General features: G+C 39.0%; 1 protein-coding gene across 3 annotated transcripts in view; it reads right to left on the bottom strand.

The window, feature by feature from the left end:
• The window catches only part of MCC (MCC regulator of Wnt signaling pathway), a 397,697-nt gene that overhangs the window by 324,479 nt on the left and 57,398 nt on the right, over positions 1–15,820 (bottom strand). For all 3 annotated transcript variants that reach the window (XM_081826454.1, XM_081826455.1, XM_081826456.1), the window contains exon 2: positions 1,419–1,666. In XM_081826454.1, the coding sequence (XP_081682580.1) occupies positions 1,419–1,666 (248 nt within the window). The remainder of the gene's footprint in view (positions 1–1,418; positions 1,667–15,820) is intronic.

Genomic DNA, 15,820 nt, shown 5'->3' with positions numbered 1-15,820 from the left:
TAATTTACATAAGAAGGCCATGTTCTTGGCAGAAAAATTGGAAAACACAGCTTAGCAAAAAGAGCTCCACTCATTCTTTCACTTAATAAATATTACTACATGTCCTTTTTATGTCATGCAACTATTACAAATCATGCTTTCAAATGCTATTTAAAAGCATGAGGAAAATGCAAAGGAAGAATTGCAGGATATAAAACTATATAGAAAGTATGTGAAAAAATTAGTCAAAAGCAAATCACATACACACATACACGAGAGAGAGAGAAGGGGGGAGAAATCTAAGCAGTAGTTATTTCTGGATGTGAGATATTAAGGGTAATTTTTATTTTCTTCTGCTTGCCTTTTTTTACCTTATTTTTCTATAATGAACATATATTACTTTAACACTCAGAAAAATGTTACTTCAAAAATTAAGTATTTCTACATATTATGCTGAGAGCACATGCATTACCAGACATCTGATTTGAAGCTAAAATGGAATCCATTAAGATAGTAAGTCATAGGGGATATGAGGACACATTTATTATTTCAATTACTCAATAATAATGCTCTGAATGATTCCACTGCCAAGAGCACTATTCAGGATGTGTGTGTGTGTGTGTGTGTTGTGGGGTACCACATAATTATCCACGCTAATTAGTATATATTTAACAAATGATGGACAATTAACATGGAGCTTTGTTTCCTGCCTCTAGATCTACCCAGGAGAGAAAGAAACAAAGAGAGAGAGACCCAGGAGATATTTTCAAGGAAAAAAAAATTCCCTAAAATATAAGTAGAAAATTCAGATACTTTCCTCTGTCCCTTTGTTCATGCTACCCTTTCAGATGCCTCTTTCCTTTAAATTTTTTCATTGTAAAAAATTACAAATACTCTAAATATTTATATATTTGAGTGCTCAAAAATATATACAATAAGCCCCACATTCCCATCACCCAGTAGGATTTTTCTTTCTAATTTGCTTGTCTTGCGTTGGTAGGAACCAATAATACTTATGAACAGGAAAACTCTGCAGAAAACATTTTAAAGATTAAGCAAACAAGAGATGGATTTTTAAAACCTCACGGCCCAGAGCTACACTAATATGTGTAGGAGTCCCCAAATAGTTTCTGAGGCCTGCTGATGCGGTCACCACCTCTCCCATCCAGCGTGCCCTTCCTCTCCAATAGCTAAATGGCTATGCTTTATTATGCTTGGAAAATGGAAGAACTAAAAGAAAGAAAGCAAGAAGAAATAAGAAAGAGAAAACTCTGTAGGACAGAACTGGGGGAAAGAGGGAGCATTCACCCAGGGAAAGTGTGGCCAAGAAGACAGCCTGGGGATGAGCCGGCAGCAGGCTGGGCAGGCCCCTCCCGATTACAGAGGTCACCAAGCAAGGTTAGTGGGGCATTACCAAACTGCCACCTGGTTGTACCTACCCAAACTGTTGTCGCTGCTCGTGGGCCAGGATGCAATTCTATCCCTCAGCTTCTTCTTTTTACAGGAGTTGTCTGACTTCTCAGAAAGACCTACTTCCTCCTTCCTAATTTCTCGAACGAGCTGCATGCGGCACCGTGTAAAATCCTGAAAGGAAATCTTCCCATGTTCATCTGCGCCCAACTGGTTCATGATCTCAGCCACACACTCTTCCATATTCAATTGACGACAGACCATCAACAAGTCATTTCTACGGGAGGGTTGAACAGAAGAAAACTCGTTAGGAGAGACACTGAACTAGAGAATGTGGTTAATGGGGGAGAAAAGAGCATTTCTCGAATATATCCACACAGAAGAAACCTATTTCCAACTCTCTTTTTGCTTCTAGAAAAGTGGTAAGTGTGCAAAAAGACCTCTTTCATCTGGGGGATTCTAGACATGAACTCTATTTAATTATTTGGGAGAGGGGGGCAACTCTGAATCCTTTGGTTCTCTTTTTCTTCCTGTCTCCACTCTCCCTCCCCGTCTTTCTTTCAAAATCGATGGAGCACCTGTCGAGCATAGCCCTGACACCTCACTGCAAGATAAACTTTCAGAACATAGAAAAGACATTGTTTCTACCCTTGGCAGAGTTTAAAATCTAGTCCAACTGTAAAAGAACAACAAAAATTTTAACAAGCTTGGTTTTCAGCTTTCTGGACCAATCAGTGAATTTTAGCACTTCTTTAAAAGACTATTTAACCCCAACTTTCATTACTCAGTGCTGACCCACCTCTGGTTTTTCCTGATTTTCTTTGAGCATTTTCCACCTTCCCATCAGCAGTTAGCCCTAAGACCCAGAGAAGGGGTCAAAATCCCAAATGTCTTCCAGGACTAGGACACAATGTAAATGTGTAAAGTGGGTTGTTCTAAGACAGGAGAGGTTGGTCGAGTCTGGGGCTGGACTAGAGAAGTATATCCAGCCTCAATATGTTTTCAAATTTAAAAAACAAAAAGAAAAATAATTTAAAAGGAACAAGAACAACAGCACTATGTTGGCCAAGAGCAATTATCTAGAGGACATCATTTGGCCCCCAACACATAAGTCTTATTCTTTTCGATCTGCACTCTTTGGGGAAACATTTTGTTCATATTGCTCCAACTGTACATCTTTATAAAGGTCAAAGGATCTTAAGAGCTGGAAGAGACATTAGAAACTCGTCCATGGTCACAAACAAAGCTAACTAGTGCTCCTGGTCTCAATATGCCACCAAAGTCCAATCATTTTGAGGACATGAACAATTTGATGTTTGCTGATACCTGAAACCTAACCATGCAAAGAAAGACCAACTGCTGTCTTCCAGCCCCCCATTCCTGCTCCTGGTCAGTGCTACTATGGTCTCCCCACTTTCCCTGGGCACACAGAATTGTAGATAATTTTAATATCTTCTCCTTCACTCCATCTTCCCCTTCATTTCCCCCTCCCTGGTCCCCAGTGTCCCAATTTATTATCAAATTTCTGTTGGCTCTGTCCCTGAAATGCTTTTATATTTACTCTTAATTGGGTTTTTCAGGTATATTACACTAGTTTCTCCACCGATCACCCTGCTTCCATATGCCATTCCATTTTCATGTTTCATAAATCTTTTTTACACGTAGCTACATGTTTTATTTTATCTTGTGTATATGTGTGTGTATATATGTATATCATGTATATTTGCTTATGTGTATACATTTATACTTTTTTATGTGTAGGGTAGATGAATAAATAAACATACACATGAAAGTGGGGATGGTAGATTAAATTATTCGTCTTAATTTTTCATTCCCCCGTAGTAGTAGTACACCTCCACACCCCTGCCCTGGCCTCAGGACTAAGGACACTCATGGCAGGTATGTCTTTCCTTATCCCTTAACTTCAGGCTTGACATCGAACTTCCTTTGGTACCCTGGGATGTTAGCAGACAGATGTTTATACAGTGGGGCTTGTCCCCTGCCACTCCTGCCATCATTGTGAAAAGAACGAGCCCCGGTGGCCATTCACCCTCTAGTCTGGGCCCCAAGATGAGCCGCCTCAGCCAACCTATAGATCCGTAGCCTAAGAAGAGCCACTCCAGCTGACCCCACGATGTGCGATCAAGGATAAGTTCTTGTCGTTTCTGCCAATGAGACTTTGTGATTGCTCCCCAGCAAGAACTAACTGATACACTGGAAAGTGTTTTGTTTTAATGCACTTATATGCTTATCTTTTTTACCCTTCCCTGAATACAGCATAATATTCAGCTGGCTTCATCTAAGACTTAGGGATGTCAGGGCGCCTGGGTGGCTCAGTAGGTTAATCAGCTGCTTTCGGCTCAGGTCATGATCCCAGGGTCCTGGGATGGAGCCCCCCATGGGGCTTTCTGCTCAGTGGGGAGTCTGCTTCTCCCTTTGCCACCCAATTCCCCGCCCACATGTGTGCTCTCTCTCTCTCTCTCAAATAGATAAATAAAATCTTTAAAAAAAAAAAAAACCTTAGGGATGTTTAGGATTGCTAAAGCATTAGTAATGCAAATAGAAAGGGCCAATGTTCTAATATAAAAATTTTACTTTCTAATATGGAAATTTTTTTTTTATGTTTTCAGATAATAGTCTTAACAGTTGGGTTGGGTAGAAAATAAAGAGGTTTTCTAAATTCCAGAAGTTCACATAAAAAGATGTTAACAGTAATATTTTCTGAATGGTAGGAAAATGGTGTTTTCACTCTTACTCTTGCCTGTCTGTATTCTGTAACCTTCTACAACATACTACGCAACTTTCATAAATTGCTATGTCATTTTTCAGGTTTTAAATATCTCAGAGCAGGGCACCTGAGTGGCTCAGATGGTTAAGCGTCTGCCTTCGGCTCAGGTCATGATCCCGGCGTCCTGGGATCGAGTCCCGCATCGGGCTCCCTGCTCCTTGGGAGCCTGCTTCTCTGCCTCTCTCTCTCTGTCTCTCATGAATAAAATAAATAAATAAATAAATAAATAAATATCTCAGAGCATTGTTCTGAGAATAAATGACATAATGCACATAAAGCACTTAACACAGTTCCTGGCATATATTAAGCACTCAATAAATGGTAATCATTATTATGATTATTTTATAATTATTGATCGTAATCTTTCACAATGCCCCAGTTTCATGATTAAGCCTTTAGTAATTAAGCACAAGCTGCTTAGGGAGAAAAAAGTGCTTACTGAACTGAGCGGACTGCCTCACTAAGTGGAGCACTCCATCTGCAGAGACTGACCTTCCGCCTGCCTGTGGCCCACTTACGGATTTGGGCACCCTGGTGAGAAACCCAACTTTGTCCAGGCTTGGGAAGCCTCATTCTACCAGAAAAAAAAAAAGGCTTAAATAAAGAATTTGTGTTCTAGAAATCCCAACTCAGGGGAGAATGTGTAACGATACACTTTTATTTTAAAAAAGTGTGGGCCACTGAGAGGCTGATAGAAAAGATCAAAAACAAAATACACTGCACTCCACTAAATAAAGTCAGATTGTAATCTTTAACTAGAAGTACTAGTTTCTAAAGGCTGAATGAAAGCTAAATTCTTTCAGCATAGAGATCTAGAACTAGCAATAACAACTGACAAGCCGGCCAGGGCAGTGCGATTTAACCCCACCTCACAGATAAGGACGAGGAGGCTGGAAGAGTCACAGAGCTAATATGCAGCAGAGTTAGAATCTAAATCTGGAATCGCTCTGATTCCAACACTCTTGCCCTTTCCATTCTATCATCCAGCACCTTGGATATCAATGATACCTAAATTTTGGCAGGTGAACACAAGTGAGGACAGCACTAATATGAGCAGCCTGATTATCAATGGTCATTAATTAATAATCTTTTTATATTAAACCAGAGAGACCATATCCACCTATACATTATTACCTTCTATGTTAAATACGGATGAAATAATAAATTACAATTTGTTATCGACATGATAAATTACACAAGAGAGAAAAAATTCCCAAAGCTCTCCTTTACATAGCAAGAGCTGGAACTTTGCATCAGTTTTACCGCAAGCCATGGTGCAGGGTTGTTTAAAATGGCTCTAGGGAATTCCACTCACCTGTGACCATGCCCGTCTGCAATGTGCCTTCGCTATCCCTCCCTTCAATAGGCGGAGGCCATTTCCCTGCCCTTGAATCTGGGTTGGCTTTGTGACTTGCTTTGACCAATGTCATGTGCCAGAAATAACATTCTAGGATCGCTGAGTACAGGCCTTAGGAAGCCTTGTAGCTCCCACTTTCAGCTCAAGTCCGTCCAACTCCATGCGACCTGTAGCCCACTCAGGCCCACAGGCAAGCTCTTTCTTCCGATGGCATATAGCACCTGCACCATTCACTCAGGGCCTAAGTACAGCTGCGTGACAATTTTGGGATAATTGTACTAAATTTGCATTTCTCTCTCTCTTTATTATTTTCCCACACCCCAGTCTTATCTTCCCAACGCGACCACAAGCTCCTGGAAGCCAGTGTCGGCCATGCACCACTCTCCCTTAAGATCTGCCCTGTACACAGCAGATATCCAGGACATCCGTTTTGATGGATTGACTCATAAAACTCTCAGAAGTTAAAAAATGATCACTCTTTTGAAGGGAGTCCCCAATTGATTTGATATTGCCCCCACACAAACCTCTTTGTATTTTCTCACAGAAGGCAGCACAAGGGATGCCCTTTAAGTATGAATGACCTGTGGACACCATAAAAACAACAACAGCCCTGCAGCCTAGGGACAGAGCAGAATGACAGCTTCCCTGTTCTAGGCCAGGAACATTTTTCAGAGGAAGAGATACTAAGATACTAAGCAGCAGTTGTCCAAAACCAAGACAGTATAGTGGAGAACCATTGCAGTAACACCGATATCTCACAGAAGATAAATTAAAAAAAAAACCAAAAAACAAAAAACAAAATTTTGCATATTATTTCAGAAAATACATTCATTCATTATAGAAAATGTAGACAAGCAGAAAAGAAGAAAACACAAATCACACACAGTCACTCTACCCAGCAATAACCACCACAAACATTTGGTTAATTTCACAAAAATGTGGTGAACATTTTAACCTCTAAATTTCTTCTAAATAAATAAATGTCCTCCCAATCAATTTTTTACTTTAATCATTTCTACAATTGCTCTAAGAGGTTTTTCATATTTATTCATATTCATGTATGCATATCTTATCTTCAGAGGATATTACCATGAGGCAAGAAAGGAACAGATTCCAATTTACAACAGAGGAACTGGCCAAGTCAGATAATATTTAGTTCTGGAGAGAACACCAATCACCAGGAAGCAAAATTAAAATACGACTGAAGATTGATGATTCTAGCTCAAAACTGCATGTTTTCACAACGTACAGCTATTACTTTCTGTATATAAAAGCCTTTTGTCTCTTGGCTATTCTTCTCCTTTAACTTAAAAAGAAATTGAGTAGGAAGGGAAAATTCAATGAAGTTATTTATCATTCAGGGAAATTCACAGCCTAACATCAGGAATAGCTAATGGAAAAGATAGGCTTACATCTCAGAGGCTCAGAGGCAGAGAAAAACATTATTCTTCCCCACGATGATACTAAATCCCAAAGTCAGTTGGAATAAGGCTATGCAAATGCCGTCATTACTTTGAGTAAGAAGTAGATGCTTCTAGTCACAACTCTCAACAGACACCTTTGGTAGGTAGGCCAAAAAAAGTTGCTTATGAAAAAACTCAAAAAAAGTCTGAAAATTCACTTTGCCCCTAACTGTTCAATTGGAGTCACACAAAAATGTAATTTAGAAGACTCTAATTTCAGTTCCATAAATATTCAAAGTATGAAAAACCATAAATAAGACATAAAAAAAAAAAGGCTCTGGGCTACTGCTGGTAATTTCTGGGGATAGGGGTTGGATGGAACAAATACATTTGCCTTTTATCATTGCTCCCAAGTGAAATAATTAAGGTGAAGAACTGAACAAATAAGGAAATAAGCTAACAAACCCATAGTTAAGATAAAAAGAGAAGAGTGTATCCCTCAAAGATAAGGGATTTCAACAAATTTCAGCAACATAGAGAGATGGGAGCAGCTGGCCAGGAAGACAAATGGTAATATTGAGAAGGGGGCTGAGAACAGTGGGGCCAGCCTTACCTTTCACAGCACAGAACCCAGAGATATTGTTCACCTTGATGTATCAGGATACAAGGTGCAAGCACTTATGGAATAAATGATCAGGAGGACTAAAACCACAAATGGGAGAAAGAAACCACCCCTGGGAGTGGGCGTGGGCATGAGGAGGGAGGTGGGTCAGGAGACTTGTGTTTTGTTGCAAGCTCTTCTGTACCTTTTTATTCGTTTTTTTGACCTCATCCATGAAGTGCTTTGATAAAAGTAAGGTTTTCAAATTTTAAAAAACCAAGTAAGTCATTAATTTAATTCAAGATATGACAGACAAAAGATTAGCATTTAAATATAAAATGAATTCCTACCATGCAATAAGAGAAAGATGACAACCCAATTGCAAAGTGGGCAGAAAATTAACGTAAAAGAAAACCCAAATGGTCAAAAAATATGTGAAAAGATTCTCATCTCAATCTCACTACACATAAGGAAAATGCAGATTAAAGCAAACAATGGAATACCATTTCAATACCAAGAGGGTTGGCAAAAATGACAGTCTGACAATACCAAGTGTTGACAAGGAAGAAGAAACTTTCATGGGTTGTAGGTGGAAGAAAAAATGGTACCACCTCTTTAGAAGGGATATGGGCAACATCCAAAATAGCAGAGTTAAACACACATTTCAACCAGAAATTCAACGTTTAGTTGTATATGCTAAAGAAACTTATGCATGGGGGTGCTTGGGTGGCTCAATCAGTTGGGCATCTGCCTTCAGCTCAGGTCATGATCCCGGGGTCCTGGGATCGAGCCCCACATCGGGCTCCCTGCTCTGCGGGAAGCCTGCTTCTCCCTCTTCCTCTGCCACTTCCACTGCTAGTGCTCTTCTGCTCTCTCGTTCTGTCAAATAAATAAATAAAATCTTTAAAAAAAAAAAGAAAAAATTATGCATGGAGACAAGGAGAGATGCACAATATGTGTGACAGCAAAGATTTGGAGAGTTTAATAATAATATTAATGGTCATACTGATAAGAATAGCTAATGTACATTGGATGCTTATTGTGTGTCAGGGTCTGAGCTAGTGTTTTACATATATTAATTAATGTAGTTAATGTAACTAATATATTAATTTTTAATTAATGTCAACCCCCCTATGAGGTTGATACTCTCATTAGCTCCATTTAATAAGAGAGGAACTTGAAGAACAGAGGTGCACAGGAAATAGTCCAGGGGCCTACCAATAGACAATGAATATATAAATTGAGGTTCTGTCAGTTAACGAAACACTATAGAATAAAGTTTTTGAAAGAAATATAGGTACAATATATGATCATAAATAAATCTCAAAAGAGTGGTGAGTAAAAACCTCAAATTGAAGAATAATGTGAACAGTAGGACAGCACTTACCTAAAGTTTAAAAATATGTAAAACAACACTATAAATTATATATGGATTTACACATAGGCAAGTAATAAAAACAAAACCAGGAAGCATAAATATCAACTGTGAAGTGGGGAGCGAGAGAGGAAAATAGGACTGGGGAAGGGGATTTAACGTGGATCTATAATGTCATATTAAAAAATCATAGGCAGACATGACACAATGTTAACATCCTTTCAATCTGGGTAATGGGTATGTGTGCGTTCCTTATATACTCTGTAATGTTCAGTATTTTAAATATTTCTTAATTTAAAAAATCTAACACATAGAAAGCTAACTCAAACAGAACAAATTTGGTCTGAGGCCATGGTCAAAGGGTAAAACAATTAAAATGAACCATGTCATTCATATCTGTAAGCACTTACAGGGCATGTCTCTTGGGATTAATCAAATTAGATGACCCAAATGTCATTTTGGAAATTTTGTTCATCATTACCAACTACAGAACATCTGATTATTTTTCCTGACATGATTTTTTAAGAGTGGAATTACTTGGGGCGCCTGGGTGGCTCAGTCGTTAAGCGTCTGCCTTCGGCTTGGGTCGTGATCCCAGGGTCCTGGGATTGAGCCCCACATTGGGCTCCCTGCTCCGCGGGAAGCCTGCTTCTCCCTCTCCCACTCCCCCTGCTTATGTTCCCTCTCTCGCTGTGTCTCTCTCTGTCAAATAAATAAATAAATAAAATCTTTAAAAAAAAAAAAAAAGAGTGGAATTACTTGTTGTGAAATGGTCAAATTTCTCAATACAGTTTTCCAAACATCCCTTGAGAAACATCTACCAATTTACAGCGCCAGCAGCAGTGTTTGAGCTGCCCACACTTGAGCTAAGTTTCTGGGGAGCGTAGTCTAATTCCCCGTCTCTATGGCCTCACTTTTATTCTCTGCAAAGTATCCATACCACAGAACCCCAGAGACACTTTTCTCAGCCCTGCCTGCGGCCTTCTCAAAACTTCTCCCCTCAGCCTGGGTAACAAGCGTCTTCCAGTTCCCTCCCACCTCGATTTGACTGCTCCTTCAGAATTCTGGTTCCAAATGTGCATATTACCCAAGGCCTTGTCCACTGCTGTCTGTTTGGTCACCTTACAGGCTCTCTGTGGGGGACTTAATCTAAATGTATGGCCTTATCTATCCCTAGGCATGCCGACTCCCAAATCTCCATGGCCTGTTAAGTAGCAATGCGTTTTCTACTGGGAAGCTACGTTTTGGTGTCATACATTTACCCTGAACTCAAAGTCCTGAATTGAACTCATCATCTTTACTCCTCCCCAAGTTTCCTCCTCCCGTCTACATAGATTATACCATCCGGTCACCCAAGCCAGAAATCTAGAAGTTATCCGAGATCTTTCTTTCTCATCTGTCCTCATGTGCAAGCAGTCACCAAGACGAGAAATTTCTGTAGTCTAAACAGCGCTCCTATGCATCCCATCCCAGAAACGCTTGCCACTTGCCATTTTCCATCTGATTTACCACAGTAGTACAGTTACTGCATCTTCTCCTTTCCAACGGGCAGCCACCAAATTACTCTTGCCTGCTTAAAATCCTTTATTTGCTCCCCCCCAAGACTTTCAGCTCCACCCCTGATGTTTCTCACGTCCTAGCCAAGGCCCATCAGAATATGGCCCAGCCTCTCTCCTCACCCTATCCTCCTGCCCAAGCATGCACCCTGCGTTCTAGCCCCACTGGATTTCTTTTAGTTTCCAGGAGAGGCAGTGCTGTTTTAGATGCCCATGCTCTGCATGTTTGTCCCTCTGTTTAGGGCATCCTTTCTTTTCCCTTTCTTCAAACTCCCACCCGTGCTTTATAATCCACTTGAACAGCATCTCCTCCAAGACCTTCCTTAAGTCTCTCAGGTAAACCCCCGGCCTATTCAATGTCCCTTCTCTGTGTTACTGAAGTACCTGTGCTCGCTTTGATCACATACTCCACTCTACAGTAATTATCGATTTATTTTCTCTTTCTTCTACTGGATCAAAGGCTGGCAACTAAGGCCTGCAGCCAAATCCAGACCATTGCCTGTTTTTGTAAATCAAGTTTACTGGAACGCAGTACTCTGTCTACGTATTGCCTATGGCTGCTTTCTCACTACAACAGCAGAGTTGGATAGTTACAACAGAGACTATGTGGCTCATAAAACCAAAAATATTTACTATATGGCCCTTTACAGAAAAAGTTTGTGAACTCCCCTGCTAGATTATAAATTCATAGAAAACAGGGCTCATTCTTTGTTCATCTTCAAAACCCTAACACCTGAAATATAATAGATGCTAAATAAATTAATGAGTAGGTAAATAAAATGTTAGATTTTCGGTACAAAGAACCTTCAATCCCATTTCTCCCTTGCTTCTTGTACATCTTAATTTGCAATCACAAATCAAAACAAAACAAGTTGGTATCATTAGGTCTTAAAATATCTTCTGGTGTATATGCTAGCTGCATATCCCTCAAGCCTTTTTATGCTGGTAGTACTCAACTCTGGCAGCACATCATAATCACCTGGGGTGATTAAAACATATTGAAGCTCATGCCCCATGGCTGAAAACTAAATCAGGATAGGGCAGGATGAGCATCATCAGTATTTGCTAAAAGGCTCCCTAAGTGCATCAGAGTAGAACTTTGGTTCTACACTAATAGTACTGAGGAATGAGGGCTTCAAGGCAACTCAGAAATCTTAGTAATAAAAACCAACCAAACACACTAGATTGTGATATACTTGCAAGATGAAGAGAAATAGATATTTTAGAAAAATTGTCTATGGGAGTGGAAACAAAAAGGATTCTCCTAGAATTAAGCTCCATGAGGATGAGAATTTTGTCTGTTTTGTTCACCATTGTATTCCCATTACCAAGAGCAGTACCTGGCATATAATAGGTGATCATAAATAAATGATGAATGTATGAGTAATTTTTTCATTTGCTTTTGATCAACCAGAAGCCCCTGATCGGAAATATTCCACTTAATTGAAATGTTATATATATGGAGAAGGCAAATTGGCAAATATAGTCTTCAGTTAATCAACAAACAACTTCCTTTAGGGGAATAAACATGTTCTACAATATAAAATGGTGCTTCAGGGGGCCATCTGGCTGGCTCAGTCAGTACAGCATGCAACTCTTGGTCTTGAGGTTGTGAGTTCAAACCCCACGTTGGGTGTGGAGATGACTTAAAAATAAAATCTTTAAAAAATAAAACGGTGCTTTGGTGTTAAAGAGGAAGGCAAAGAGACACTGCTATGGATAAATGCATCCCAGCTCCTTTTAAAAATTTCTATCTTAATTTTTTTAAAAAGGTTAGTTGTACAAACAATACAATTTAAAAATGGGCAGAAGACCTGAATAGACATTTTTCCAAAGAAGACATAGAGATGGCCAACAGATACATGAAATGATGCTCAACATCACTATCATCAGGGAAATGTAAATCAAAACCACAATGAGTTATGACCTCATAGCTGTCGGAATGGCTAGAATCAAAAAGACAAGAAATAACAAGTATTGGCAAGAATGTAGAGAAAAAGGAACCTGTGTGCACTGTTAGTGGTAATGCAAACTGCGGAAGCCACTGTGAAAAACAGCATGGATGTTCCTCAAAAAATTAAAAAAAGAAACACCATATGATCCAGTAATTCCACTACTGGGTATTTACCCAAAGAAAACAAAACATTAATTTGAAAAGATATATATGCCCCTATGTTTACTGCAGTATTATTTACAATAGCCAAGATATGGAAGCAACCCAAGTGTCCATCAATCGATGAATGGCTAAAGAAGATGAAATATTACTTGGCCATAAAAAAAGAATGAAATCTTGCCATTTGCAGCAACATGGATGGACCCAGAGGGTATAATGCTAAGTGAAATAAGTCAGACAGAGAAAGACAAATACCATATGATTTCATTCATAAGTGGAATTTAAGAAACAAAACAAATGAACAAACTTAAAAAAAAAAAAAGACAAACAAAAACAGACTTAAATATAGAGAACAAACTGGTGGTTACCAGAGGTGAGGTGGGTAGGGGGATGGGGGAAATAGGTGAAGGGGATGAAGAGCACACTCCTGGTGATGAGCACTGTATAGAATTGGTGGTTACCAGAGGTGAGGTGGGTATAGAATTATTGAATCACTATGTTGTACAACTGACACTAATATAACCCTGTATATTAATTATATGTCAAAATATTTTTTAATTAAAAAATTTTGAAAAGATCAGTTGTAGTTTGTAAACACATGGAATGAGATCATGAAAAGCCATGAAAGAAAAAGAAATACCATAACAAACAAAACAGCATATGACATGCATTGTAAGAAATTAAGTGGAATCATACTGGACCTCCCACTATGGTCTTAAAGCCAAGTCAGCTGCAGTAATAAACACTGAGGCTGGCTAAAAGTTGAGCCTACTCATTCATTCTCTCCCTCTCTCTCTCTTCTCGTCTGTCTCTCTCACTCATAAGAACATACAGCTAGAAATGAAGCTGTTGGTCTAATTTTTATTATATCTGAAAAATGCTTTTGGTTGAGGTTACCAACTTGAAAAAAATATGGGAAAATAGGAAAGACAAAACAAAAGTCAAGAGTGAAAGAAGAAACACTTCATTATCTAATTTATATTATAAAGATTTTTTTTTTGAAATTTCACATCCAGGGCGCCTGGGTGGCTCAGTTGGTTAAGAGACTGCCTTCGGCTCAGGTCATGATCCCGGAGTCCTGGGATCAAGTCCCGCATCGGGCTCCCAGCTCAGTGGGGAGCCTGCTTCTCCCTATTTCACATCCAATGGAATTTTTTTTTTTTTTAAGTAGGCTCCATACCGAGTGTGGAGTCCAACTCAGGGCTTGAACTCATGACCCTGAGATCAAGATCTGAGCTGAGATCAAGACACCCAATGGAATATTGAGATAAAACCTTTTGCAAAACCAGGGGCGCCTGGGTGGCTCAATCAGTTAAGTGTCTGACTCTTGATTTCAGCTCAGTTCATGGTCTTACGGTTGTGAGATTGAGCCCCACATTGGGCTCCATGCTGAGCATGGAGCCTGCTTGGAGTCTCTCTTTCCCCCTCCCTGTACCCCTCCCCACCCTCAAAAAAAAAAAAAAAAAAAACAACTTTTGCAAAACCAGAATCTCCAGCTACCAAGCTCCTCAATATTGTCTATGCTGAAACCTGTTTTAACTCTTGTGAATTAATATATATTAATATTTATCTTGAATTGCACTGTTCAATACGGTAGTCACTACACACAGGTGGCTATTTAAGTTTACATTTAAATTAAATACAATTAAAAAATTCATTTTCTCAGTTATGGAAACTCAATAGCCACATTTCAAATACTCAAAAGCCACATGTGGCTAGTGGTTACCACCCTGCACTACACAGATATAGAACATTTCTGTCATAGCAAAAAGTTCTATTGAATAGCACTGGGAAAATAAAAAAGAGTACAATATCCTCAAAAAGCTTCAGGCAATAGTATCAGTCAAGCAAGGAAATTGTTACAAATGTCAGTTATTGCTTCTAGGTAAAGAAAGAATTATGAAACTGGAGGCATTTCCCCTGAATACAGAAAAAACATTGTGTCATAAATCTGTAGGTTTTCTTTGCAGCTGATTTTCCAATTTTGGAATCACTGCTATTCGGAAGACATACACAAAAATGCCCACCTTTTGCATAAGGAAATCCGATCAAATTCAAATTCATGTCCAATACACTACAATTGACAAAAAACTGTAGTTGCAAGATTTATCAGACTTCAGGGGGCAGGTGGAAGGATGTGTATGTTTCCAGAGGAAGCACCAGATTTGTCTTCTTAGACTTGAGTTACTGTGATATTAACTCTAATGTTCAGACTGAACTTCCTGAGAGTTCACAGAAATAATGAACAGCCAAGATCAGTCACTGACATGATGGTCTCCCCTTCTCCAGGTAAAATGTCAAGAGTGACTAACAGCCAACATTCAAGAAGAAAGCATCTGAAAACAAAGTATTACTTTTACATATTTTTTTAAAAGCTCTTCTATAATTCTTTTACATGTGACTGATTTCTAATGCTCTTACTCTTCGTTGTTTTGGCAATCCCTCAATTTGGTGTTTCCTATTGATAATCCAGAAGAAGAAAATATTTTAATGTGTTTGCCCCTTGGATTTTTTTAATCAGTATATTAACATTCAGTATTAAGCAAGATTCAGCTTATCTTCACAATGATTTGCAAAAATTTCTTAAAAGCTATCTTTGCCATTCCTGGGGGAAAATACTCATTTAGAATATCTGTTTCAGGTGCTTTAGAAACATTATTTCACTTAATCCTCATAATACCTTTAAAAGATATATCTCCATTTTACAAAGTCTATCAGTTCCTTGTAAAACGGGACCTGTCCTAAGCTCCTGGCACCATGCTTAAACAGGTTGGTGGATGAATGAATGAACAAAGGGCACCTCTTCTGTGATCTCAGTGACAGACATAGAACCTCCTGGTAAGCACTCAGTAAGTCCTTACTAATTGAATATTCTAGCAATAATGGTCAGTATGACAAATGGGTAAGTGGTTCTTAATATATAAATGTTCCTCCCAGATCCAAAAATTAGGCAAGACAGTCACATCTGAAAGATCTAGAATGAGAGGACACTGGAAAAAACTGCAGAGATTTAAATTTGGGGGCAATAAAAGATTTGGGGAAGTGTTCCACTTTTTAAAAATTATTTCTAAGTATATTTTAACAACACTTCCAGAATAGTTATCCTTTCTTTCTTTTTTTTTTTTTTTTTAAAGATTTTATTTATTTATTTGACAGAGAGAGAGACAGCGAGAGCAGGAACACAAGCAGGGGGAGTGGGAGAGCGAGAAGCAGGCTTCCTGCCGAGCAGGGAGCCCGA

Source organism: Leptonychotes weddellii, chromosome 7 (genome assembly GCF_054177405.1).
Source record: "Leptonychotes weddellii isolate Sample4059 chromosome 7, ASM5417740v2, whole genome shotgun sequence".
Classification (NCBI taxonomy): domain Eukaryota; kingdom Metazoa; phylum Chordata; class Mammalia; order Carnivora; family Phocidae; genus Leptonychotes; species Leptonychotes weddellii.
Note: the sequence above shows the minus strand (reverse complement) of the source record. Positions and strands in the feature narration are given on the sequence as shown.